At 41.4% G+C, this 27,134-nt stretch overlaps 1 protein-coding gene across 3 annotated transcripts in view; it reads left to right on the top strand.

Moving 5' to 3' along the window:
• Positions 1–27,134, top strand: part of NRXN3 (neurexin 3) — a 985,585-nt gene that overhangs the window by 85,569 nt on the left and 872,882 nt on the right. For 2 of the 3 annotated variants that reach the window (XM_058420836.1, XM_058420835.1), the window contains exon 3: positions 22,058–22,075. The exons of the other annotated variant lie outside the window; for it this stretch is intronic. In XM_058420836.1, the coding sequence (XP_058276819.1) occupies positions 22,058–22,075 (18 nt within the window). The remainder of the gene's footprint in view (positions 1–22,057; positions 22,076–27,134) is intronic. 3 annotated transcript variants of the gene reach the window in all.

The following is a 27,134-nucleotide window of genomic DNA, read 5'->3' as shown; positions in this document are numbered from 1 at the left end:
TGAGTGGGCCCTTTACCATTTTATTTCTAATATGTATCACTGAACAGTGCAGTTTCTTAACAATGATGGTGAAGGTAGCAAGGCTGAGAATATTAACAAAGAACCACAGCTGCTGATTTGAGAGGCTGAGATTGTCAGCAGTTTGGTTTTTAGCTTTCGAGCATGTTGGATTGAACCTAAGTAGTTTACAGTGTAGCTGTGCCTAAGGACTGAGCAGCAGGCATTCCCAAAGAAGAGCATAACAAATACCGCTCTGTGCACGAAGTGCTCTTTGAAATGCCGACAGCCCAAGCTGAAATTTGGGCTGGATAAGCAAGGCTCTGCCTATAAAAATCACTTGGGATCTGCACCAGTATGGCCTGACAGTCATTCTTGAGCTCTGGGATGCTTTCCCTGTCATTGCTGCTGCCAGTGTGGTGACTCCCAGTTTGCCTGAGGCAAAAGATAGCTGAAGTACTAAGTAACAGATCCTCTATCCCGGGAGAACAATTGGCTGTGATTTCAGAACTCATTTGTCAGTGGTATTTAATTATAGCCTCGCTACCACTTACAGTGGCGGTCATCGCTGTATTGTAGGTCTATTTGGTGCTCCCTCTGGTCTTAAAAATCTATGAATCTATATCATGCTCTTTTGGGGCATTTGTAAAAGTCTCCACTAGTTTTCTTCCAAAGCTGAAATTGCTTAAGTTTCCTCCTAGGTAATTGACAAAATGTTGTTGTTGGAAAGCTGACTAAAACAATTTAAACTCCCTTTCAGGTCTGGGAGTGAAACAGAATGTGGGTTACATCTGGTTTAGTTTCTGTGCTTACAGTTGCCCAGCTGTTTTCTCCTTGTGCACAGCTCTGCTGCAATGTGGGCATGTGAATTATTTTAACTTGCAGATACTGTGTCTCAATGAGCTGTTCTGTAGTAAAAATACCAAATGTAAGGGCCATTGTATAAAATGTTTTCTTGCACATCTGGTCCCATAAATAGTACTCAACTTAAAATTAACTTCATACACCAGGTACTCTTTATTCAAGAAAAGCTTTAATTCATCTGATGAAAGTTATCTTTCTAAGAATAAGAATTAAGAATTAAACCCAAGTCTACTTAGATTTGTTGAACTTGTCAGTTAAAAAAGTTACTTGTAAGTCCCATTTTGAAAGGTTATTCAGGCATCTTGAAGCCTTGTGACTGATCTGTAATTCAGAATAGTAGTTTTGATCATTTTACCTTGTATTTATTGTATTTACCTTGTATTATTGTGTTTATTTCTGTCCTTCTTCACCTCTAAAGATTTGGCCCAAAAAGCACATTCTTCTATGAGATTCTTTCCTTGCCTGTGTTTGCCTTTAATAATTTTAATGATCTGATACTGAACCAAAACAAAGACCGGTCAAATGTTCTTCTTTTAAAACTGAGTGAAAAAGGAAAATTAATTGCCAAAATCCTACTTAAATGTGATGTTAAAGTTTTGGATTTCAGACTTAAATGGTAGTACCTGCTACAAGGAAAATGCCACATGGCATCCATTCAAATGTGCTTCAGGCATCCTGCACTTGAATTGTGTGCAAGGCAGGAAAATAAAAGAGCTAAACCGCTGTCAGGTTAATAATAAATTGTGCATACATGTGGCACATTTCATCAGAGTATTCCTAGGCATCTCACAACTACTGATAAATCAGTCAGCCTTCACATCACTCTACCACACTGTGGAATGCACGCTATCTTCATTTCACTGATGGCAAAACTGAGAGGCAAGCAGAATGAGAATTATTGAAGGGTATCAAGTCAGAAGCTGCCTGAAGTGAAATTGGAATCCAGAATGATTAATCCTAGGTATTAAACAATGTAGTAGTTTATCTAGCTTTATCCAAGTGTACTAGAAAAGCCACAAAATGCTGTGGTTTACGTTGAATGTGAAGCTAAAACCAGAGCATTGGATTATAGGGATTCTTGTAAAATTTCAGCTGAAATTCAAAGAAATACCTCTTTTTATTCTTTTTGGTGGATTGGATTATCCATAACCAAGAAGTTCTGTCCTTGGGGCTGTTGTCTCATAACTTTGTCTGGTGAAACCACCTTGAACCAGCTTGTTCTGTACCTTGTGCCAGTAGGCAGCACCACTTGGGCTATGCTTTATGGATTCCCCTGTTTAGTGTTTTTTTAGAGTTAGTAATGAGGAAAGAGAGACTTGTAGCAATAGAAGTTTTAGCTGGTTTTGCCCATCTGTGGTTTATGTATGTTCTGATACAACTTTTCAAGACGGAATCCAGTTCTCTAAATGTTTCCAGTAGAGAAAGGTTTATGATTTCACTTAAAATACCAAAATGAAAGACTAATTTCAAATATTTGAATACTTCACTAACATATCTTTGGATGGAAGATGATAGGAGAAAGTGTATTGTGGTTTTACATTTCCCCAGTCTTCTTAATTTCTTCAAACCTGCAAAGGTTAGGTTCTCCTGTAACCTTCTGTTTCTGTCCAGTCTTGATTGTCCATAGAAACAGTAAGTTTTACTGGAAAATTTGTTCCAGAGTGGAGTGGCTCCAGTGAACCACTGAAGGCAGGACTCTGTTGTGCTGAACTTCCAGCTGGGTAGAAATGATTATTTAGAAGGTTGTTCATATATGATGAAAGAAGAATTTTCAGTTTGACTTTTTTGTTTTATTGGTTATTTTCATAGAATTATTTAGGTTGGAAATGACATCTACGATCATTAAGTCCAACCATTAACCTAAGTGCTACATTTACACATTTTTTTAAATAGCTCTGAGTGATGGTGACTCAACCATTTTCCTGGGCAGCCTGGTCCAGTGCTTGGAAACCCTTTCTGTAAAGGAATTTTTCCTAATATCCAACCTGAAAATCCCCTGGCACAGCTTGAGACTCATCCTATCAATTCTTACTTGAGAGAAGAGGCCAATCCTCCTCTAGGCCAAATCTGCTTTCAGGTAGTACTAGAGAGGGATAAGATCTCACCTGAGCTTCCTCTTCTACAGGCTTTTTCTCTTCCCCAGCTCCCTCAGGTGCTTCTCCTAAGACTTACTCCCCAGACCATTCACTAGCTCTGTTCTCTGGACGTGCTTCAGCACCTCAGTGACTTTCTTGAAGGGGGTCGCCCAGACCTGAACACAGGGCTCGAATTGTGGCCTCAACAGCATCGAGTACAGGGGGACAATCACTGCCCTGGTCCTGCTGGCCACACTGTTGCTGATAGAAGCTGGCACGCCACTGGCTGCCCTGGCTACCTGGGTGTTGGAGTCCAGGGCATTCCTTTGGCTGCCCTGGAGGGTCAGGGACCTGGACAGGGGGGTCTGGGACCCCAGCCCAGAGCTCAGAGAGACGCTGGCTTTGATCTCAGTCCCTGGGAAAGACTTCCTACGCTGCGAGAGGGTTTGCAGGCCACAAGAGTGTGAAAAATATAGTAGTTTAGTATATCACAGGGTGAGAAAACAGTAAGTTTAGATTTCTAGCATTGAAGTGAATGGGGGCAAGATGGAGAATTTGGGGCGTTGTCTCCTTCTTCTTCATCCTTCTTCCCTCACTCCACTTCGGCAGTGACGTGGGCACAAAGTAGTTTGTGAGGATTGGGTCAGAGTAGAGATGACCTTTTTAGTAATAGTGATAGGCATTGGCAATTAATAGTAAATAAAGAATACGTAGCAATTAGTATAAAAGATAAAGGACAGCCCTGGGTGGGGGAAGTCATCAGATGCCCGAGCAGCTGCAAACATCTCTTGTGGGGCGCTGAGAAAATTGTAAGATAAGAAAAATAAACGAAGCATGCAAAGATCAGAACCCGAAGACTCCGTCTCTTTTATCCGTTTGGCTCAGGGCTTTGCAGAGGGCAAAAAAGACTCTAAAACCACCTGAATGCCAGGGAACAAACCCGACACCTGGGCACTGCTGGCTCAAGTTTGGCTGTTGTTGATCAGCACCCCCACGTTCTTTTCCTCTGGGCTGCTTTCCAATCACTCTTTCCCTAGCCTGTAGAGATGAATGGGGTTGTTGTGATCCAGATGCAGGACCTGACACTTGGCTTTGTTGAACCTCATACCATTGGCCTCAGCCCATCAATCCACCATGTCCAGATTCCCCTGCAGATCCTTCCTGCCTTCTAGCAGATCAACACTTCCACCGAACTTGGTGTCTTCTGCAAAGTAAGGCTGCACTTGATCCTCTCATCCAGATCATTGATAAAGATACTTAACAGAACTGGTTCCAGTATGGAGCTTGGTGAACCCCACTTGTGACTGGCCACTGGCTAGATGGAACTCCATTCATCCCCACTCTTGGGGCTTGGCCATCCAGGTTTTTACCCAGCAAAGAGTATACCTGTCCAAGACATGAGCAGAGAGAAAGTCCCATGGACAAATGGATTCCTGAAAAGATCTTTTCTTTTATTAGCTTACTCTCTTTGAGCAGCTTAAAAAAATTTTAGTAAGAGTTTTTTTCTTCTGTGTTTGTTGCCCAAAAATCTCTTCTTTAGACACTAAAATGTTTCTAGTACGCCCCATTTCTAATGTTACCCTTGAAAACAAAGTTGCCTGGCAAGAACCGTTACCCAAGTGAGCAGCAAGTTTAACATGGAATGAAGATGGTGGCAGATGGGGCATGATGACATTGAGCTTGTGTTGGAAACAATAACATAATGAGAAAACACAAGCAGGTGCTCTTTAGCCCAAAAGTGCTCTCTTATTTTCTATGTAATTGTGATAAACTGCATTTAAGCATGCTGTCCTCCAGCAGATACTTTATTTTACTGCATAGCATACAGGAGTATGAGTAAGATTCTTCTGCTTGGGGTAATTAACAATTCTGACTGGCATTTATTATGGAAGCTGTCTAAATTAAATTATTTGAAGCTATAAGCACTATGTATGAATTATTTCAATGCAGTGCACAACAATTTAATTGTTGGTGCTGTGAAGAACCACATCAGGGGAATTCATTTATGTCTGTAATAAAACTCATCATCAGAACTAGGCCAGAAGGAAACAGATCTAAACTAACAGGCAATCCCAAGATCAGGAGTGACATTTGTTGGTAGTGCTGTCAAATTGGATCCCAAGATACTCACACAAAAGCGAGTGGCCAGTCCAGACTCGGATGTATTTGCAGAGCTATTATTTCCATGATGGATGCTTGGAGAGCAATATGCAGACCTGTGACTGTGTAGATCTTTTCCTCAAATCTTTCTGGCAGTCTTTTCTAAGCCAAATCACACCTAAACATCAACACTCCAGCTGTTTTCTTTCTCAGAGCAGAAGTATGAGGTTATTTTGCATGAGCAGCTTATGGTACTGCTGCTTTCCACCGCTTTTCCTCCACCTAATTCTCCCATCCATGCTTGACCCTGGCTCTGTTTGCCTTTTCACTCTAGTGGGAGAAGGAAGGAGTAAGTACTCTGACTTTGGCATTGGTCATTGTTCTTCTTGCCCCCAACCTTAAAGTGATAGATGGAGGAGGCTGATTTCAGGGAGGGTAGGTGCAGTGAGAGAGATGACAGATGATGTGAGGAGAAAGCAGAACTGTCAAGATGATTATGGCTGGTAGGGGAAGAGCCTCTTGGTTGTGACTGGCCAGGCCAGCTTTTGCATTCTGGCACTGGGAGGCAAAGATGTCTTTCTGAGGCAAAGCTATGGGAGGCTGGGGGTTGGGCTTTGCAACTGGAGAAAAAGAGAGCAAGTCAGCAAGGGAAAACCCAGTCCTGCTGTGTGGTTGTAGTGGGAAAGCTGTCCAAGCATGGAAAACTGATCAGCTTTCAAGACACTCAGTTGGAAGGGAAAGCTGTACTTCCATGTTTACATTCTAGTATTTGTCTTCAGCTAGGTGAAATGTCCAGATCTTTGAGGATCTCTTCCATGAACATCATGTGAATCTCCCTCCTTTTGATACCTGATTCCCTTCCTGGAATTTGCCGCCTGATACTAGAGACACACTGTTCACAACTTTCCTTGTCAAATCCTTCCCCACACCTAGCCCTTGTCAAATATATTCCAAGAACCTTGCCACGTTAAAGAAGAATGCAGTGATGCATGAATCTTCTTTTTCCTATAACACTCTTATTTTTTTCTCATTCCTCTACTCTTGGCTTTGAGGAGTGAAGTCTTCTAGGTCTTCAGGTGTCAGTATGGATCCTATTTGGCCTAGACATTCCTCATAAATGAAATTAGAAGAAATGTAAAACTTTGGGTCTCCCTTTCCTTTAATAGGATGATGTAAAAGTGATGTGACCTTCTTTCATTTCCCTCCAGGCCTTAGGATAGAGAACTAGATAATGGAACATTGCTAATGCGCTCAAACTAAACTAATTTCTGAGGAAATACTCATCTCTCTCATCTTCTCGACCATCTGTCTGAATTGACTCCTCCTGACCTCTCTGGATTCAAAGCCCTGCCAGTTTTAAGAGTTGTGTATTTTTCAGGGTTAATCATTATAGGGGATGAACACAACAGGCTTCTCTTCTGTGTGTGGGAATTTCAGAAAAGAGCAGATGCCAGACTTGTTTTCCACAAAACTGTGTAAATTGCAAGATATGAGTTGAAAGCTCCATCTGCTGGAGCAGTTTTTGAAGGTCCTCTTGGAGACAATCTCTGGCCTCCTGCTCCCAAGTGAGGTGGCTTCATTCTGTGCCTGCTGTAGCAGACAGAAAAGCAAAGACTGATGTGGAAACAGTAGCAGGCAGAAAACAGCCAGGGTTGATGTCACTCATGGGCCAACACAGCAGCACCAAGGCTGTCTTGATCATCATTGGTAGTGGAACCAAGTCCTGTATTTTCTAACATGATTGCAAAGGTCCTGCCTCAGACCCTGACAGAAATAGCCTCAAGTTGACCAGTATTTGGCAAACCAGTGATATTCTATATGCCCTGAGACTGTGCACGGCTGAGTGATCTGGAGTCAGTAAGAAGGTGTTGTTCATTGCATTTGAGACAATGGAAAATGTCTTTCCCTGCTGGTATCGAGAAAGACTGTGAAGAGTAAAATCTAGTGAGAAAGCAGTGCTCACTTGAGACTTCATATAGCTGCGATTCATAATAGGACTGAACGTTCTGAAATATCAGAAGACCCGAGTTGTCGTTTCTGGGGTTTTACACATTATCCTTGAATTGCAGTGAATGCAATTCTCAGGCCAGTAGATTTAACTTTCCTCCCAACCTGAAGTTCAGTGAGATATTGTAGGATAAGAGTTGTCTTCTTCCCTGATAATACAGCCCACACACATTATACACCTGCAAATTTGCAGTGGTGATTAGGAGTACTTCCAGAGTTAGGGAATAAATCTTTGGAGAGAGAGTCATCCTCTTTTATAAATTCAATATGGCTGTAGCTACTTGACCAGTTTAATTTTTTATATCCTTTTCCCCATTCCTTTTCAGGGTGTCACTCCTAAGAAAGCTTGCCCTGATAGAAGTGGGTGTTGCTTTCTTTGTGAGTCACTCAAGAGACTGTGTAGGAGTGAAGAAGTGGCTTTTGCTCATGCTCCATTATGCCAAATAATAAGGGAGGTTGTTTCCCTCTTCTGCGTCTGAACAAACCCAGCAGATGCACACATACTGTCTTCTGTCTGGGGTACAGACTAGTGAAGTGGATCTTTATTCTCTGACCTCACCAAGCTTAAGACTGGCTCAAGACAGTTCTTTAGTGCCATTGCCCAGTCTGTGGGACATACCTTGGAGTGATCCTATTGACCTCAGTGTTTCTAATACCAGGCCTATTTTTTTTTCTTTACTTTACTGTTCATGTTATTGTAAAGGGTTCATCAAGCATTCTGCATTTGGAGTAGAAGAGTGTTCCACTTCCCTGGTAGATAGAAAGTACAAGAGTTTCTCTTTCACTCATAAAAAGCAGTTAAGTTCATGGACATTATGGCTGATAGGCAATATACTCCTCTTGGATAGCTTCTTTTTCTCTAGGATTTAAGTTGTATTACACTGGTGAAAAGGAATTGGAGCTTCTCAAATTATGGTGTGCGGAACTGATGCTATTTGTTACAGTTCATCTCTGGCCTTCTAGAACATGACCAAGGTCAATATATTCTGTCTAGGCACCATAAAACAATGGGATTACGTGTTTTTACCTCAAAGTTTTACGGCTAATCCTGGGGAAAAAGAGTGTTCCTTATTGTCCTCACTGCAGTGACAATGGTCATGACTATTCAGGGCAGTATCACTGTAAGGCACAGACAGCCACTTGAGCTATCTGCAATGGTGAGTGGAGTGCTCTAAGAAGGAGATGAAGCTACAGTAATATCCTGGATTAGAAAGCAGTCAGGGCTGGTCTACACGGTGTTTCTGCTTCTTTCATAGGATTCTGTTGTGGCTGATAAGCAAGTTGTCCATAAAATGCTACATGATATAGACAGCCAGGAAGATGCACTCACTGGGAAATCATCAGGATCTGGATCAAATATTAATCCTGTTGCTCTATACCTCCAAGCTGGCAAGCTTCCTCTCCAGACTTTTGATACCCAGCAGCTGGTGGCTGCTGAAAAACATCCTTATAAATCTCCTTCTGTACATTTCCTAATAGAAATATTCTATGACCAACTTGTTACGAGGGAAGATACCAAGTGCTTCATCTGCTTCTCTATGTGCTGCCTGTGCTAGGTTTCTATTGCTCTAATGTTGCGACTGTGTAGATTTCTATTACGTCCCTGTGTATGCTGCCTAATAGCCAGGGTTAGGTGGTACCAGGCAATGATTTACCTGATCATCTTCTACCAAATGACAGTGTTTGGATTGTCATATTGGTCTAGATGTCTAAATGCCCCCCACTCCTCCTTCCTTCTTCCATTTTATATGAATGTGTACCAGGTTTTATCATCTCTCTTTAAATTTAATGTCCTGTTTTGCATATCCAGGCTTATTTCACCAGCTGTTGCATGGTCATCCATGTTTGAACACAGTAAAAACCTGACTAGGTAAAGTCCTGAGCAATTTGGTCTACTTTGACCTAGAGGAGTTGGGCAGTCAAAATAGATGGTCATATGTGTCCCTTCAAACCTCAATTTTGTAATTCTGTGAACTCAAAAGCCCTTGTCAGTACCAGTTCTGCATCATGTTGGCAGGCGACAATATGGAATAATCAAAATGTTTAATCTTGTTAAGCATTGTTTCTTTGAAAACCCAGCTAGGTCAGATGCCATTTCAGGAATACTGTCCTCCAATCACTCCTTGATGTAGCTAAAATACTTTCTCCTACCATCCTGGAAGGCTACTGCTTTCCAGCAATTTCTAGTGGGATCCATACTGACATATTCCTGAAGGAGAGAGAAGAGATATTGTCCTTTTAGTAATTAGAAGATATAGAAAAGAAGGTATCATCCCTCTTCCAAATCCCTCAGCAACAGTGCTTCTGACTGTCACTGAAATCCAAAGATGAATTGCATCTTTGTTCCCTAATTGCTATTGTTTTATTTCAGGGTAGTGTCTTCCCAGTGAAGGAAGTTTTTATTAGCTCTCTAAGTGTGGGACTGATTACTCACCTGGCAGTGAATGAGGCACTGTAAGATATAATCAGAGTAAGGTGAATGGCTTTCCCTGGTTCATGCTGCAGTTACAAACCCTGAGTTGCTCGAGGAATGAAAAAAGGGCTGTGGCTCTCTGTGACCTCATCAGACATGGGGGTGCAAACACTCTGGAACAGCCTGATGTATGCTGCAGATTCTAGCACCTTCCTTCCCCATGCTTTTAGTTCATTAATGCACAGAGCTGGATCCTGGCTGGTGAGTAATAACAGTTCCTGGAGGAGGGGTACTGGATTTTACTCATAAGGATCTGGTGGATATTTTCTGCAAAGGGATGGCATTTAGAAATAAGAGACTAAATTGTATTCTTTCTCTGCTTGAGACCCAGATGAGGTATCAGTGCTAGTGTTGGACACTGTGTTTGGCAGTCTTCTTGGTGGGAAGGGGGCTTGTGCTGTCACAGTTTATACAGTGCTCAACACATTTATGTACTGTTGGAAACCAGTTATTGATGGTGGATTTTCTGGGTTCAGAAATCAGCCAGGACAAGAATTGCGGGGTCTGTTCATCTGTTTCCACTTAGGTTATGGAAAGACTGCTAGCTGGGAGTAGCTGAATCTTTATTGACTTACAGTGTATTTGAACTGGTGGCTTGAGGGCTTCATACTGTTCAGCAGTGTCTTTTGTATAATAAATCTGAGATAATTTGCACAGAAGCTATTTATTGCATACACTCTTTTTCATGAATTTAAAAAGAGTAGCTATTTTAAACCATTATTTTTTCAGTACCAAAAAGATGTACACCTTTTTCCTACATCCTCTCTGTTTTCTGTTTTTCTGGATATGAGCTTATGTGTATTATGTTGACACATTAATCAAAAGAAAAAAATAACCCTTTTTTTTCCTTCATTTGAATGCTGTTAATTTTAGGGCCCTGGGCCTAGTCCATTCAATGAAGAGAGACATCTGCTGAATTCAGTGGGTTTGAGGTCCTGTGATTATACACTTGGGCCTGCATCTGCATAGATTCTGCTGCAGGCTGCAGGTCTACATTTAGACAATCACACAAGAAAATTTAGCATTTTGAAAGATGCAGAATGCAGCTGTTTCCCGTCATTATGTTTCACATTTACTGAAGTCAGCAGTTACTCTTTTCCAAGCAGTGCCTTTCAACAATAAAAAAGGCAAATGCTTCCAGTAGAACCTCTTGATGACTTCTGTTTAATTTAAATATATATATTGCAGCAGCAAATACAGCAATAACATGGAATATAAAACTCATTAAAACGTACTCTAAAAATTATATGTAAGTGTAGAAAGGAGAGGAAAAGAAGATGCATTTCTTCTGATTACTCATTGCTGTATCTGGGATGATTTTTGTACATTGGAGGAGCATGCACTCCTATATATTTTTATGTGTAATAAATAGAGTTCTCACTTTTCAGGCACACCGGAACTCCATCCTGATTGGAATTGGAGTGAGCAAATCAGTAATTGATACTTACACCAAATCCAGAGGCATGCTTAGCACATTATAGATCGCAAGTACATTTCAAGAAATGGTCTTTACTTTTAGCTCAGTAGACAGTTTAGGGAGATAAGTGTTTAAAACAGGAGACTGTGAGTGGTTCCTTGGTGAAGAGACCTACTGAAGCACAAATCTTAGCACCTAATGGCAGCAGGTGGCTAACCAGAACTGTGTCAGCCTTTTTTGAGGAGTCTCTCCCTTAGTGCTGGAAAGAAATGGTGTGCAGGGATTTTTCTGCATCTAAATAAGAAGGCTCAAAAACAAATGGTGTAATAAAATAGACATTGTAATAAGATGTAATAAAAAGAAGAATATAGATAGTGAGTAAATTTTTTTGTCACTTTAGAGGCTTGGAGTCCTGCTTTCATGCTCCATTAAGTGGACCTCAGATATCATCCACCTTGAATGGATTTTCCTCCTCCCCATGCCGTAGTGCCTTTTATTTTGTGTAGCAAACAGAATCACTTATCTTTTCCTGATGGGTTAAGGTATTATTTCTGTTGTAACATCCCATAGCACAGGTTGGCACAAGCCACTCCAGGAGGCTCTTGCAGTGACAGTTACAGCTGTTGTATGGGCTTCTGAAGCCCCAAGTACAAGGATCAACACAACAGACATGGTCTGGTCAAGTTCACTGACTCCTTGAATATGGTATTTTCTGTGAAGCTCCCAATACAGAACTGAGTTCCAAATTAATGCTATCTAAATCCTGTAATAAACCTAGATTTTATTCTGTATTACTTATAATCAGAAAGAAAGTAGGCGTTTTATCCCCCTGCCTAGCTCTGTTTTTCAAGAATGGATTTATGTTCTCAGGAATGTTGGCAAGGTGTGTAACATGACATGATCTGGATTCAGTGGTGAAATGCTAATAATTCTACTGAAACCTTCCAACAAAGAGGTACCATGATACTGACTATGCAATAACTGGGCTACTGGGTGAAGCGTGCTAGAGGTCCTTTTAATTGCAGAAAATGTAATCTCTTGATTTTTCTGGGAAATCATGCAGATGGAGGTAATGTGGCATTTGTGCCTTGGGATGCTGTGATGCAGCACAAAGAGTGTTGGCATATGGCACTAGTAAGTGCCAAGTGTAACCAGGTAAATGAATATTCCTTGCCCTCTAAGCCTGCACAAACTGCTTCTTCAGAGCTCAGGTGGTGTCCACTGAGACCAGTGATGCAGGATGTCCTCCCTTCTATGACCTGGCACCCCAGCCTGCTGTGAGCAGGTAGGGCTCAAACCAGCGGCACAGTGTCTCTCTTCCTGTCTCATGTAAGACTGAGAAGTGAGGATGGGGAGTTTTCCTCTGTGTAGCTTTGCCTTTTGCTCTACAGCTTTTAACACTTTCCAGAGCAGGATGGACAGGAATAAGCAAGGCTGACAGTGAGAGTCAGGTGGGTTTGAAGAAGGGTTCCCCTTCTTCTCCTCCACCCTTGCTTGACTAGACTAGTCACAGCATTCTGTGGCTCCAGCTCTATTTCTTCAGATTGCTTTAAGAGGAATATTAACATCCTCTAATAACTCTGTCAGACATATCAAGGGATTTGTTTTATTAATTCCAAGTCTGGGTACAGCAAATAGATTGTAACTTGGGCCGTTTCATAGGCTTAACAAACCTTTCTCTGCTTACTTACAATTTTTTCCCCCCAAATCTCCTTGGGTTAACTCCTTTTTCTATTCTTTGTGTTACTATTTATTGAATATTCTCATTGATGTATATGTCATGGGAAATATGCCCAAAGTTCATTTCCATTTGTCATTTTTTAGATGATAAGAAAGGAATAGAGGCAGCACAATTTGCAATGGATTTGGCAGTAGTAAATGCCTTTTGTAGCTGTCATGGTGATGTTCTGAGAACAGGACAAAGATGAAAATCCTTAGCACGTGTGCAGGTTCTTCCTTAGCAGGAGGAGAAGTACTCTCCTTCTGTGGTGTATGGTGGGTAATGCCTGGGTTTCCAGCCTCTGTATCAGCCTTGCAGGTGATGTGGACAAGGGTGAAACACCATGGGCCTGGTTTCACTGCTTTGAGCAGATTGCAGACTGGCAGCAATGAAACTAGTTTTAGCTTCATGAATCATATAGCTAGTTCACTTTTTAGTGTAAGTTTATAAGACTGCTCAAAATAGGTTATTTTTTTTGTTTGTTTGTTTAATTTTAATAGGATAATGGTGGTCATCTTAGGGAAGTCCACTGTTGTGCATTGGCATCATCAAGCTCTTAGTTGTCTTTATGTCCTGATAAACTGCGAGCAGTATTGCCTTTGCTGGATCTGAGAGGTCTGAAAAGAAGTAGCTGTGCTGGTGAATCCAGGGAAGGCATTCCTGATGGGGAGGGTATTTCATTTAGGGGCATTCATTCAGTTGCCATCCTTTCCTGATGCCTGAATCAATTAAAAAAAGACCATTGGAGATAAACTGACTCCTGTACCCCTAAGATCTCTTGTGTGTCACCTCCAGCTTACATGAATAAGTCTTGCTATGACATGATGCAGCCAATGAAATGTCACATTAATTGATTTAGTTCTTGTTAAAGTAAAGAGAAAATATGGCTTGTAATGGGAAGATAGTTTCAATTGTAATTAAAACATGAGGAAGCAGCTGCCCATGGGAATGTTGCAAATAGTTTTTGAAAGGCTTTTCAAAGTGTGTGACTTTTCACCATGAATGGAAATCTGAATGAGGATAGGAGTTTCCAGCCATAAGTGTGTGCATGGAAGGAGATACAGAGGTACCTAGGTAATGATACAGAAGTGTGACATAGAAGTATGCCTGTATGCTTTTAGAAGGCCATATGTTCTTGTTTCATCCAAGCTGGGAAGTAAAGAGAGATCATCTTCCTCTCTTTACCTTAGAAAATTGAAAAACAACCTTCTGTGTGACCATGCCACTGTCCCTAATACATGAATACCTTACAAATTGTGGTCACAAATATTGTAGCTAAAGGCTGGAAAGTAATTTCATCCCTTTTGTTTTATTTTCCTCCCTGTGAGTGGTCACTTAGGTGGAAAATCTCTGTGATTTCCAATATGTAGCACAATGAGCCATATGGTGATTTTTGCTGTTTGCATGGAACATTGAATGACAAATGGTCGTGTACTGTGTGTGCCTAACTTGGGCACATGCCATCAAGAATGTCCATGTTATTCTGTAACATACTTTGTTCTCTGAACACAGGGGCTGTAGCTTATTCTTAGCCAAGCATTTCAAGTGAATTTTATGGCAGAAAAAAATGCTCTTTATTGGACTGCAGGCATGGTACTGCTAAATGGAAAGAGAAGAAGGGGCCTGGATCTGTACCAGCCTCTGGTGAGGTACAAGGACTGCCAGAGCGGTAGAGTGATCTTAGTCTGATTTGTTCAAACACAGTCTGCATTTCTTACTCACAAACTTGTCAGTCTGTGTTTCTGATATGAATAATAGCTTTATTCTCATGGAAATATTAATCAAATTGTTACTTAAGAGAGGGAAGGACTTTCGATGGATTTAGAACTGTGATAAAATATACTAGTTATACAAATGGCCTGGTACAACTAACTCCAGGATAAACTCCAAAACTGGTCTTGATGTAGACAACTTTGGTGACTTTTCACTATAGGTAAAGTACTAAAGTACAGCTGCCATCTGCAGAAGATGTTGATGGGCCGGCACTCGTCAGTTTAGAAAAGAAGTGGCTAAAGCAGGAGGTGAAGTAGATATTTATATTCTGGAATGCTGTGGTGATGCTGAATAAGGAATGCATATTCATGCATTTTATAAAGCAATAGTTTGGGGATGCCCAGTTGCAGGTTTTAAATAAACAAAGAAAACCAGTTTCACACCACATCAACTCTGGTTCCAGAAGAGAGCTGACAAATACAAGGAGGGAGAAGTCCATCAAGGCGTGATCAGCATTTTGATCATGGTGCCATCTCCACCAGCCTCATTGCTGGAAATTGTTGATAGTGGTACTGTGATTTTTCTTAGTTCCTCCGACTCTTCCCTGAGTACCTGCGCATGGCTGCTGTCAGAGGCTTGACTTTGGTGTCTGCCCCGCTCCATTACTGAACCTGCTGGCTTATGATGCCTGGCTGATGCTGTTAATGGGATTGTCTGGGTAGAGTGTGTTTTGAATTAAAATAATAAAATCATAGGAAGTGGGATTGAAAAAGGTCACAAGGGCCAGCTGGTCTCTCTAAGACAAGATCAGGTGAATCTGAAAAATTAATGAGAAATACTTGTCTAGTCTTTTCTTAATAGTCTTCAATACTTTTGGTAAGCTCTCAGTGGCCAAAGTAGTCCAGAGCCTCACTACTCTGTTCCTACCAAACTTTTTTGACATTAAGCTGAAACTTCTCTTTCATCATCATAAGTTTCTTTTTATTCTACCTATGGTGAATATGAAGGATACTTTCTTTTCTGTTTGGCATATGCCCTTCAGAAGTTATACAGTTATGTATCTTTGTGTTCCCCACAAGACTGGGAAAATAACTGGCTGAATGTAGATGCATGAGGGTGTTACGCAAAATAGCAGGGAGCAAATTCTTTATTTTGTCCAGTGCTCAGACACCTAGGATGAAACATCAAGAAGCTTCCTCCCGGAGTGCTTGGACACTGTATCTAGGCAGCTTAAGTAAAGATCATCAGATTGTTTGGAGGGCACTGAGTAATTAAATTCCAGTTGGACTTTTCCTGGTAGTGGGCTACAGAACTATTGACTTTTTCCCCAGCTATGTAGCCAGGGCCCTGAGGAATGTACATGAGCATATTTGTTAGGATGTGTGGGAGAGGATGGTACTCTCACTGAAAGCTGTGAAATCAGCAAGCAACTTTATCTAAAAATAGTAATGATACAGAGCAAATTAGAGGGATTATTAAGAATTCGTTTCTCTAAGATTTTTTTTTTTTTCTTACTGGAGCTAAGTAACTCTGTGCATTGGTTTCTGAAAGCTTAATCAATCCATACCATGTTGATATGAAAACCCTATGCTATATGGCCACACAGGAGTAGTAAAACAATAATGGTTTGCAAACGTCTCCCCAGCTAGCTCGAGCTACACACTGCCTGAATATCTTGGTTGCCTGAGAGGACAAAGCTTGGCCCCTTGAAGTAAAGGGTCCTTTTTGCTCAGTATATAAAGGCTCCACTCAAATTTCCTGTGCTTTAGAAGATGGTGTACTCAGGCATAGATCAGTCGACCTCACATTTGACCCCATGGAGAGGGTAGGCTCCCCACAACATTAATGTGCACAGTATGGAGAAAAGGATTGGCAGCCTCAGATCACTGTAATTCAGATAAGATTTGAAATCAGATACGTTTTGAAATCAAATCCTTTCATTTAAATTATGAGTGCTTTAAAATCACACAGCATTTTTAGTAGAATCAGCGAAGTTTCATTCTGCCTCTTTAAGTAATTCTTGTTCTGACTCTGACATGCGGAACTGCTGTATGGCGTTCCTATAAGCCGTTAAACATCTGTCTCTTTCACTTCAGAGCTGGCTGCTTTTCAGTACTGAATGAATGAGTCCTGTATTCACAGCTAATAAGTGCTTTGGGATCCCAAGTATTAGCTGTGCAAAGGCACAGTATCACAAATGTATGCAATTCTATGCAATGTATCAAGTGAATACTATTCCCAAGAGGCTGGCAGCCTAAGAGATCCCATAGGACAAAGAACACAGAGAAATGTAATTGATTGTAATGAACTTGTTTGTGTATGTGTCACCACTTATCTCTGCTGAATAAAATCAGAAGTGTTCAACACTCCATTAACACAAATTACAGGGTCCTATTCTTCTGCAGTGTGACAATAAGGCCTACACCTGCTAGTACTGTGAAGTTCTTCATGATCCCAGTGTGTTGCTCAGTGACCGACATCATAGTCTGGAGTGTCTTGGATTTGTTTCAGTGTCCTAAACATTCAGCATATTAAGTATTTAGCAAATTAATCCCATTGGAATCATGGACACCAGGGATGCATCCTACTACCATTGTAAAACAAAAGATGTTAAGTAAATATGAAGGATGAAAATCATGACACTCTTAAAGTGATCAGAAGTCTTCTATGGATTCAGTGGAGCCAAGATTTTAACTTAGTTAAAATACAACAATCTTCAAAGTGTCTGTGTCCTGAATACGATGTGAGCACTGTATTCAGCAGTGTGCTAATGCTTGGAGTTGATCTCATTAGTAAGCCCATCTTTACCCAAGCAAATTGTTGTTATAAGGTGTTTATACAGTGGAATTGCTGTTTTTGAGTTGCTGTGACCCTCCCTGATGGTTTTGAACTACTGTGTACTGAAGAGAAAGAAGTCTGTAGAAGGTGAAGTAGGACCATGTGTTTATCTGTGCCTTAACAGACCAGATTGGAGTAGAATGAGGCCACTTGCCAAATCAGCATGTGAAATTAACACTTTATTTGATGAAGTATTAAATTAGTGAAGAATTTGCATTTGCCAGTTTGAGGTGTTTTCAGCTGATTAAAAATTCAGCTCTTCATATTGTTAAAATGTTCCATCAGAACTCAGTTAAGAGGTGATCACCCAGTTCTGAGTCATTAACATCTCTTACTATCAGCTTTGGGAGTTCAGGCTGGTTCATCAAGTATCTTTTGAATAATTTCATTGACTGCATCAATCTATGGTCTGAAGTTTATATATATATATATATATATATATATATATATATATATATATATATATATAAAATACGTCAAATTAAGTGCCTGAGTTCCCAACTAGTCATGCTTCTGTCAGTGAAATTCTACCCATATCTATTTTCTGTATTTGCAGAATAATGAGAACCAGACCTACTTTAGAAAAGTTTTTTTAGGTGTCAGTATCCAAATAATCCTCAGAATATGATAATTTTTGTGTCTAAAGGCTGGATTCCTCTCATCTGGAAGTGGGTTTCCTATGACAAAAAATGCCTCTAAGTTTTACGGGTTTTGCCCTCCTCCTCTCTCCAGTTTCTGCCTGTTCCTCAGTCCTTTCCATTCACTGCTGTTCAGAGTGAGAGTAACAAGAGAATGCTGGAGGGCGATGCTGGAGAGCTTTAGTGCTGTGCACTTCTAGGTGCTTATTTCCACTTAGGCTAGGATGCTTCTGCCTGCCAGCTTGTTTGTGACTTGTGAATTCAGTCAGTAGCTCACAGTTTAGCTGGCAGAAGACAGGTGTCCACAGCACATCAAAGCAGGGGACAAGATTGCATGGATTGCAGAGATGGAAATGAAAGTAGGTCCCTTCAAGTCAGGGTGATGAGTATTGGTAGGGTTTATGCCTTCAGAAAGTTTGCATTGTCCACGTCTTCCAGCTGGAGAAAGAAGTGTGCTGTTACGATACCTTCCCTTTTTTGCTAAACTTTGTGTTAAAAATGTTAGAGTGAAAAATAACTCATATGTTTCCTTTACAGGCCTGGAAATGATCTGAGCTATAGTAACGTTTGCTCTCTTTCCCCTGCTCCCCTTCATCCTCCTCCTTCCTTTCCACCCCACCCAGATAGATGGCACCAGACAAAGGCAGCGGCCCTGCTGATCCCTCTTTCAACACCGCTATTATCATGAAAGAACAAAAGCAAACACTACTGGCTGTGGCTCAGCCCTTTACAAAGGAGCAATAAATGGACTCCTGTGAATAGGATAAAGCAAGCTCTGCCTTGTCTTACATTAAGAGACCTTTCTGTGTTTGAACTGCTTTGAGCTAAAGCAAGTGGGGAAACCTCCATCTACGTAACAGTAAGTCCCATCAGTCCCTGAAGTTTTTTGTTGGCCATAGGTTCTGCATACTCTCTCTTTAACTGGAATGCTCTACCTCCTTGTTCCCTGTGGCAGGGAGGAGGTCTGTGTAGGTGAAGAAAGGTGGCACTAATGGAAGAGGAAGAGAGTGGGGACGTGTTTACAACAGTCCTGTTGTAAATAAACCAGAAGAACATAAGGAGAATTTGAAAGAACATCTCAGATAACAGGGTCTGAAGGAGAGTCATCTCAGGTCCCCAAATCTGGTCACACTGGCTATATGCCATCTCTCTCATTTTACCTTCCTTGAGGCATTAGGCGTCTCCTAATTGTGGACCCTCCAGCCATAAGGTATGGTGGGTCCCTTTTGTCAGTATATGCAACCACAGTTTTAACTGTGAGCCAAAGTGGAGTAACATCCACACTGAAAAAAATGTGATGGTGCTTCTCATGGGCACTTATATTTGATATTAGAAAATGTTTTTTCACTCAGATGGTGTTCAGGCACTGGAACAGGCTCCCCAGGGAAGTGGTCACAGCACCAAGCCTGACAGACCTCAAGGAGAGTTTGGACAAAGCTCTCAGGCACATGGTGTGGTTCTTCAGGATGGTGCTGTGCAGGGCCATGAGCTGGACATGAGGATACCTGTGGGTCCCTTCTAACCCAGAGTATACTGTGCTTTGTGATTCTGTCACTTGCGTGGCAGTTTCACTTGTATGCCCCAGTGGTATTTATTGTGGATATTGTCTTTTGTGAGGACTGACTGGTTAGATGTAATTTTTTTGTCTTTGCAAAGAAAGCAGTGCTTTCTCTTGTTGTTTTAAACTTAAAAAAAGGTAGCATCAGCATTTGCCAGCAGATACCACATGGGGGGGGTGTCTGCAATACGAGAAACTCCGTCTGCATTTAGTATGGGAAGTAACACTAGTGACCTGGGCTGCCATGTAGGTAACTACTGTGAAAGTGTGACAGAGATGCAGTGACTTTAGTGGTGCAACTAGTGTATACAGCAGTCGTGTTGGGTGGAAACTTTGCAAAAAAAGATATAGCAAAAAACCCTAAGAGTTAAATCAGTCAGGATGAGGGATGCCTGCTCTTAGGGACATTGACACAAAAACAAACAAAAAAAATCTCTTTGCTGTTGCTTGCCATTGAGAAACTAAATTTTAGAGATGCTTATGTTAGCTCTTAGCACTTCATTGTTTCCTTTTTAACAGCTTCATGACCTGTGTAATTCTCACAGTTAAATAAGTATTATTTCAAGCAGAGTATCAGTTACAGCCCACTGCCTCTTCTCTTGCTTGCTTAATGTGTTTATCCCTTGCTAACCCTTGGCTAGCTCTTTCCTTTGCCCTTTATATCTGCTTATAGTTTTTACTTCCCAACCATCCCACAGATTTCCTGCTGAGGCTGCCTGCTGTTCCAGGCCTCCATTGGGAGCCTGGACTGCAGCAGTGCCTGCTCCGTTGTCAGGCATGCAGGGAAGCAGAGAGGACAACATGGGCCGAGAACTTTTACCTGCTTAGAATAGAATTTCAAGCAAATGCTGGATTATCAGAAACATTTGCAGTACCTTATGGTAATCACTTCTACCTCTTCTGAGATACCTGATCATCTCTATCTGCCACCGATTTTTCCCAAGCAGCACATCGACTGAAGACGGCTCCTAGCAGTAGGCTTGTAGATTCTTTGTCATCATGTTCACATTCTGGAGTGGTGTTTAAGGGTCTGCCCCTGCTATCCCCTTCTTTTTCTTTCCATCCTCAGTGCATGCATTGCTACCTGACACTCATTTTATTTTCCTACCTAAAGGTAATTACTTTCAGGTAGACTTTCAGTGTTTAGTGTCCTGATTCTTAGATGCAGTTATGGGCTAAAGGAGGAAAGGCAGCAAGTAATTCACATCAGATCTGCCATATATGTTTAGTAAAAGCTATGGAATTTAAATAAATTGATGCAACAGTCCTCTTCATGCATTGTTTTGTTTGGGTTGTTACCTCCTTAGGAAAGGACAGCTTGATATATATATATGATGTTCCACAGAGGTTTTTCCTCACATGGTTTTGGAGCCGTGACAAAGTGATAAGCAAAAAGCAGCATGCACGGGAATCACTCAGCACTGAATTTCCAGTGTCTCAGGAGAACAAGTGGCACCAATTTCACAGCAACACAGTGGGTTTGGACAGGAAGGTGGAATACTGATGGAAATTGGAGGGCACACTGGAAGAAGGAGAATACAGCCTTAGACCCTAGTGTGAAACCAATGCACTCAGTATGTCATGCTCCTAGATTTGTGGCAGAAGTAGTCTGGGATCTGTAGTCCAAATTCTTAATGTATTTCTTTGAAGCTTTGCTGGAAAGGTGGTAAGTCCACCAGCCCAACTCCTGGACAAAGGTACAAGTTTCCAGGGGGGAATGCTGTCTATGGACCTGGCCTCCCTGATTCCTCAAGCAACTTTTTTTTTTTTTTTTTTTTTTTTAAAAGCTAAAGAAGTTATGAGAAGCAGTTAAAACCCCACACTTTTAAAAAAGTACTTTCTTTGGGAATTGTGGGCTCTGCCCAAAACAGGCAGTACATTCAAATATATGCCTTCTCTGTTATCAATACAACGAATTACATAGTCTTGCTCCTCCCTTTTTAAAGGACTTACTTATGAAAACTGGTCTTATGCCTCAGAGGGAAAAAGTACCTAATGACATTTTTTCTGAATTCAACATCTTGTGAAAGACAATATGTGGGATGTGCAGAGCTCTGGCACACTCCTTCTCCCCCACCTCTACTACTGTCTGCAATGAAGGATGTATTTTGGGAAATGATGGGCAGAAAGAATGAAAAGGAATGAGCTCTCTTCTAGACTTTGGGACTATGTTGTATGTCTTGCCGGTCATAAATTCACATGGCCCCTTATAAAAGGGGAGCAGGTTCTTTTCTATTTTTCCAGAAACTTGCTTGAATTTATGTGCTATAGAAGCCTTCTGCAGGCAGGTTGGTTTTTGTTCCTCTCTTTTGCATTTGCGTGTGTGAAAAACATAGAATTTTTCAACTAATATTCTTACAGGAACTGATGTGGCTTGGTTCTATCTGATTCCAGGAACTCTCTCCGGACAGATATGATGGTGGATTCACTTTTACATGCACAGTGGAGAGGGAGCCAGTGCCTCCTCCCTTGCATGGCGGCGTGCTTGGATGCAGATGGGTGGCCTTCAAACAAACCTAATTACTTCTGGTTTTGCATGAAATTGATTTCCATGCAAGGATGCTGAGTTGCTGTGTGCATCTCTAATGGCTTTTTTTCTCTTCTCTTTCTTTCTCTTTCTTTTCTCCCTTCTGCTTGCCATGAACACACCTCGACAGATGTCAATCATATTCCAGGTAAGTGTTACTTTTGCTGAGCTGAAAGGCTGTTCTTTAAGGAGTGGTGGTAAGTTACCAAGGCAGGTCTCATCCTGCTTCCTGCTGGACATCACGAGGTCTGGATTGCACAGTCTTTGCTGAAAGAAGGCCTTCATAGGAGTAAAGGGCACAAACTTCCCTCTTCAGAGACTGCATTGTGTTGGTCAGTTAAAGGGATGTTTCCTGAATGAAAATTACATGAGGAATGGTTGCTTGTATTGCTAATTGAACCTGGCATTGAAAACTGCAACTATATAAAATTTATTTCTGGTGCATCTGTGTGTAGTCTGGCATAAAAATCTAGTTTAGTAGTTTTTTTTCCCCTACTGCAGTCTTCTTCATTTGCTACTCCCACTGATAACATGTTGAATTTCAGTTCTACTAACAAAGGGGTTTGTTGTTGTTGTTGTATTTTATATTTTTACATTCAGTGAGTATCTTTCTGTCTCAATCTGAATGTGGGATCTTATTTAGGTATCAAAATTTTATTCCCACCAGTGCACAAATGATTCATTTAAGAGGAAAAAATGAATGTGTGTTTCACATGCTTTTTGTAGGTGAAGTTCTTCCACAACAGTGTGTTACCACAAAGAACTCCAAACCTCTCTCCTCAGATTGCTGTCTCATTGTTGACAGGATAGGGTCCCCTAGCTTCAGCTACAAATGTTAGATGGACTAGGCGGCTTTACTCTAGTCCACATGTCTGTTGCCAGTGAAACTTTAGAAATTAATTTCTACTTCACACTTGGGCGTTCCACCTGCTTTATCATTATGTGAAATGGAAATGAGATCCCAGGAAAGCATCCTACATTGCCCTGGCTGGAATGGGATAACGGGCAGGTCAAAGCTCTATTCCTTCTCGGCTTTCTGCATAATTTTTGTGAAACCTAACCTGGAATGAATTATCTGGATCTGGAATGTGTTCTCTGCTCAATTTGCTGATTTTCTACACTTGGATAATCAGATCTTTTGCATCACTTCAGAGAAGTGCAGTGAGGGCCCATCACTTGGCATATTTAGCTTTTTGACTTCTCTCATCAGCTACCCTTTTGTTCTGCTGAGAACTTTTGCATTGTGTGCATCTCAACCGACAGCAGTGGAAATGGCAAATGTCGCCTGGCATGCTTTGGAAAGAAGGGCTTTGTTAACTTTGGCATGCAATCTTTTCAGCTATCTATGAGGCTGAAACTGTACACCTCTGCCCTAGTCTGGGGGTCCAGGAACTCCTGTTTCCTCTCATCATGGCAGGATCTGACAGGACATGCACCAAAGGCTTTGGGTCACAATTCTCTTCACAACACCCTGAAGATGTCGATATGTGTGCTAGAGGAGGATGAGTGAATTGGGAAAGCATGGCCTTGCTATGCTCTACCAGTATGACACATATTATGCTACTAGTGAGCACTGCCTCAAGTAACATTGGGGACATCTCCTGGTGTGCAGGAGCTGATAGCATCACTGGTAGGAGCCCAAGGAGAGGTGGCACATCCAGTAGAGGACTCTACTGCTGTTAGTGTGGGCACTATGGAGCAGCCCATCCTTCTGCTCTCTGACTGTGCCCTTCTGCCCTACTGCCCTGTTATTCTCATGACTTATATGCTTGGATGTGCATTTTTTTATTCTTCCCATTGCTCATGCACGTGTTCTTGTTTTCAGGATTGCTGTGTGCTTTCTCATGTGGATTTTTAGTCACATGTGGATTTCCAGTGACATGTGAATGCTTTTTTATGTGTTCTCTCACCTTTATGTTTTCAGTCTGACAGTTACTCACACCTCATTACAAGGCTCTGTCACTGTTTACTCCTAGGCAGTTGCATCCCTCTGGAGTGCACTGGCGCTACTGTGGGATTGGGCAGTGATATGGACCCCCAGGGTGGTTTGGGTCTACACTTCTCCTCTGCCAAGCTATGCAGATGCTTTCTATCTGTTTGGCCATCCAGCTATCTATATTGCAAGGACAGAGCCTCAGGCCCCTATAAAAATGGTTACTTTAACCATCTACTCTTTGAAAGACAAATTAGGGATTTTATGTGCTCATGGTAACTACCCAGAGGCAGCAGAAGGGCTGTAAAGAGCCTATTGATTAAATAAGTATTCATTATTGTTGAATAGACTGGTTCAAACTAATTCCCCACTAAGAGGAGGTAGCTGTGAATAGGCTGGGGCTGGCAGCAGTGGGCACCACAGGGTTCTGCTAGGTGCAGCTACTCCAAGGTGGAGAGAAGTTGTTTATTTTAAAAATAAACAGAAATGTGTAGCACAAGCTTTTCCTGGCTGTGAGGTCTGCTTGTGAAGAAGGGCACTCCAGCAACAGGGGCTCATTGCTATACCCTTTTCAAAAGCCAACTTGATCCAATCTGGCTTATTTCACATATAAAAGAAGTTTGTTGGATGTTAGCCCACCTTACCTGCAAGTGTAATGCCTTGGTTATGAAATAACAACACCACATTTTGTACAGTGCCCTGGAGATGGGATTGTTGCTGTCTGCACTTGGCTGGGTCACTGACTCACTGTGTCATGTAGAGGAGAAATAGCTTCTTTCAGTACTTCAGTTTTCCCTTTGGGGTTATAGCTACAGCCTCACCTCACCTTCACAACCTGGTTTGAATGCTGGGGTTGAACATTATGGAGTTTTAAGAGCCTTGGTACAGAGTTTAAGTGCCTGGATGGGAAGTGGCATGCAGCACAGACCAGAATGGAGGCCTCTGTCACTTCTGCATGGTATCTGCTTCTTTCTTTGCACCTTCTGTTCTTTACTAGTGGTATAGATTCTGAAAGATAAATAGTTGGAAAAAAAGGCCAATAGATCAACGAGAAAGTTATATACTCCTGTCTCACCTCTTTTTTTTTTTTTTTTTTTTTTTAGTGGAAGAATATATGCAGGAGAAAGAACTAAATATGGTTTCTTGATATTATGGAGGCTGTTACTGATACCTGAGGAGGGGAGTGTCAAAGTTTAGATAGTGTTTTTCCTATTCATACGATGCTTATTCCTATAGTGGGAGAGATTTTTAAATGTTTATGGGCATGAAGCTAAGAGATTAAGTTCTGGGGATTTGTCTGTCATGATTTTACTGCTGACTCGTGTTTGTGTGTAACTTAATGAACAAAACCCAGAAGACATTACTAGGTAGTTCCCAGAGGAAAAACTAGTCCTTGTTTACCTGAACAAATCCTTCCTAAAGATGCAGAGATCGTTGAAAGCATAAGCACATTAGCACATTTTTGATCCAGGTCTTTAATCTTTCAAATACCATCTTTAAGTGCTTCTTTCCCTTCTTCATCTCAGGTCTGCTGTTATAGATGGTCTCCTTGACTCCATGCCATAGGGTCATTTAAGCAGTACTTGTACCCTGGCTTCTGCTTCCTTAAAGAAAAACTCCACTTTTGGGCCATGAAAATGATGGGTTTCAGCCCATCTGAAATTTCCTGTTTGCAGAACAGTGCCACTCATTAGGAGTCTGAAGCCAGTATATGAGCTTAGGTTCTTCTTCATAGGTGCCACCGTTATTTTGATTCTTGCCTGCCCTTAGCATACATCCCCTAATAAGATTTTCTTACACTGAAGTGTGAATGTTTTTTAGTTGCATGCAAACCTATTTGCAAAATATGGCAGCAGTAATCACTATGACGAAAGCAAGAATTCCTCTATCCCAGAAGTGTCTTTTTATGAAAGTAGATGCTTTGGAGGAAGTTTAAAAAACTTTGATAGCATAGGTCTTGTCCCAGTATCTTGATCTTTGTCCCAGTAATTCTGGTAATTACTGTTTTAAGGGCTTTCTGACCTGATACTGTACATAGATTGTGTTTGACAGTCATTGATGCACATATTTGTTCTGGATATATCCAGTTGTTTTTCTTAATCCACTTGTATTTTTTAACTCCACTGTAACCTGTGATAACAAGTCCCATTGTTTAATCATTGAAATGTGGAAAGTACTTTATTTCAGTTGTTTCTACACCTGTTGCTTGGGAATTTCATTCAGACTCCTATTTTTTGTGTTTCCCACAGATAAAGAGAAAGATATTTCCTGCTCACCCACTCTGTCTCAACTGGGGTTTTAGCTCAATCATATATATTTTTTTTCCCAACTTTTGCACCTATTTAATGAGGTGCTGTGATTTGCAGTGATTTACACATTTTGTGGATCAGTCATAAAATGCATTTACTCTCAGGTCTTGCACATGCACACAACATTCTGTTGTGTATGTGGCCATCTCTGTGAACATTTGCATGTTTATTTTCATGTTTTCAAACACCACCATGTTTGCAACCCTTCCTACGCAAATACTTAGAGGAGAATGCCACATGGAATGTCAGGATACTGTTTCTTTGGTTTCTATTTCATGGTTTCTATCTCACGTTCCTATTCCTTTGATCACTCAAAGTAGATGCCATACACCCTGACTCACTGCCCCTGATAATGACAAAACCTATCCTGGCATTACATAGCAGAGGAAGAAAAGGGGATGGGAAAGAGGAGCTAGCACAGCTGTTGTGTGTAATTAGATTGGAAGTGGGCCTGCGGCTACAATAACAAAACTGCACTCCCGGCTGGGCTCACTGCTGGGGCCTGAGAGCAGCCCCTTGGCCGTCGTGCATGTCATGGTTGAGTCAAACAGAACTAACCTCCCCAGCCTGGGCTATTGCTTTGCTGGGTTTGAAAGAAAAGGCCCCATGTACACCAGCAGCCAAGAAATCAGGTTGCCTTCTTGGCAAAGCTGACCTGTCTAGCAGGTAAAAGGTCTGAACTAGTTTGCAGAATGATTTTGCTTCTTTATCCATTCGTCACATCTCTCAAGATAAGGGTTTTGTTTCTTCTTCTGAGTCCCGCTGTTTTGCCTTGGTGGAGTGTCCTCTTTTTTGGTACCTGGGGATTCTTAGGGAATTTTCCTTCGACTTTTGGTTTTAGAGAATCTCAAGATCTGGAAGACAAAGAGCTTCTCCACTCTCTTCCCTAATAGAAAAGGGAACCTGCCAATAGAGCTGGGGTATGAAGCTCAGAGTAGAGAAAAGCCCATTTCTTAAGGAACTGC

This window comes from Hirundo rustica, chromosome 6, assembly GCF_015227805.2.
Source record: "Hirundo rustica isolate bHirRus1 chromosome 6, bHirRus1.pri.v3, whole genome shotgun sequence".
Classification (NCBI taxonomy): domain Eukaryota; kingdom Metazoa; phylum Chordata; class Aves; order Passeriformes; family Hirundinidae; genus Hirundo; species Hirundo rustica.
The sequence above is the reverse complement of the archived record's forward strand: the minus strand, read 5'-3'. Positions and strand labels throughout refer to the sequence as shown.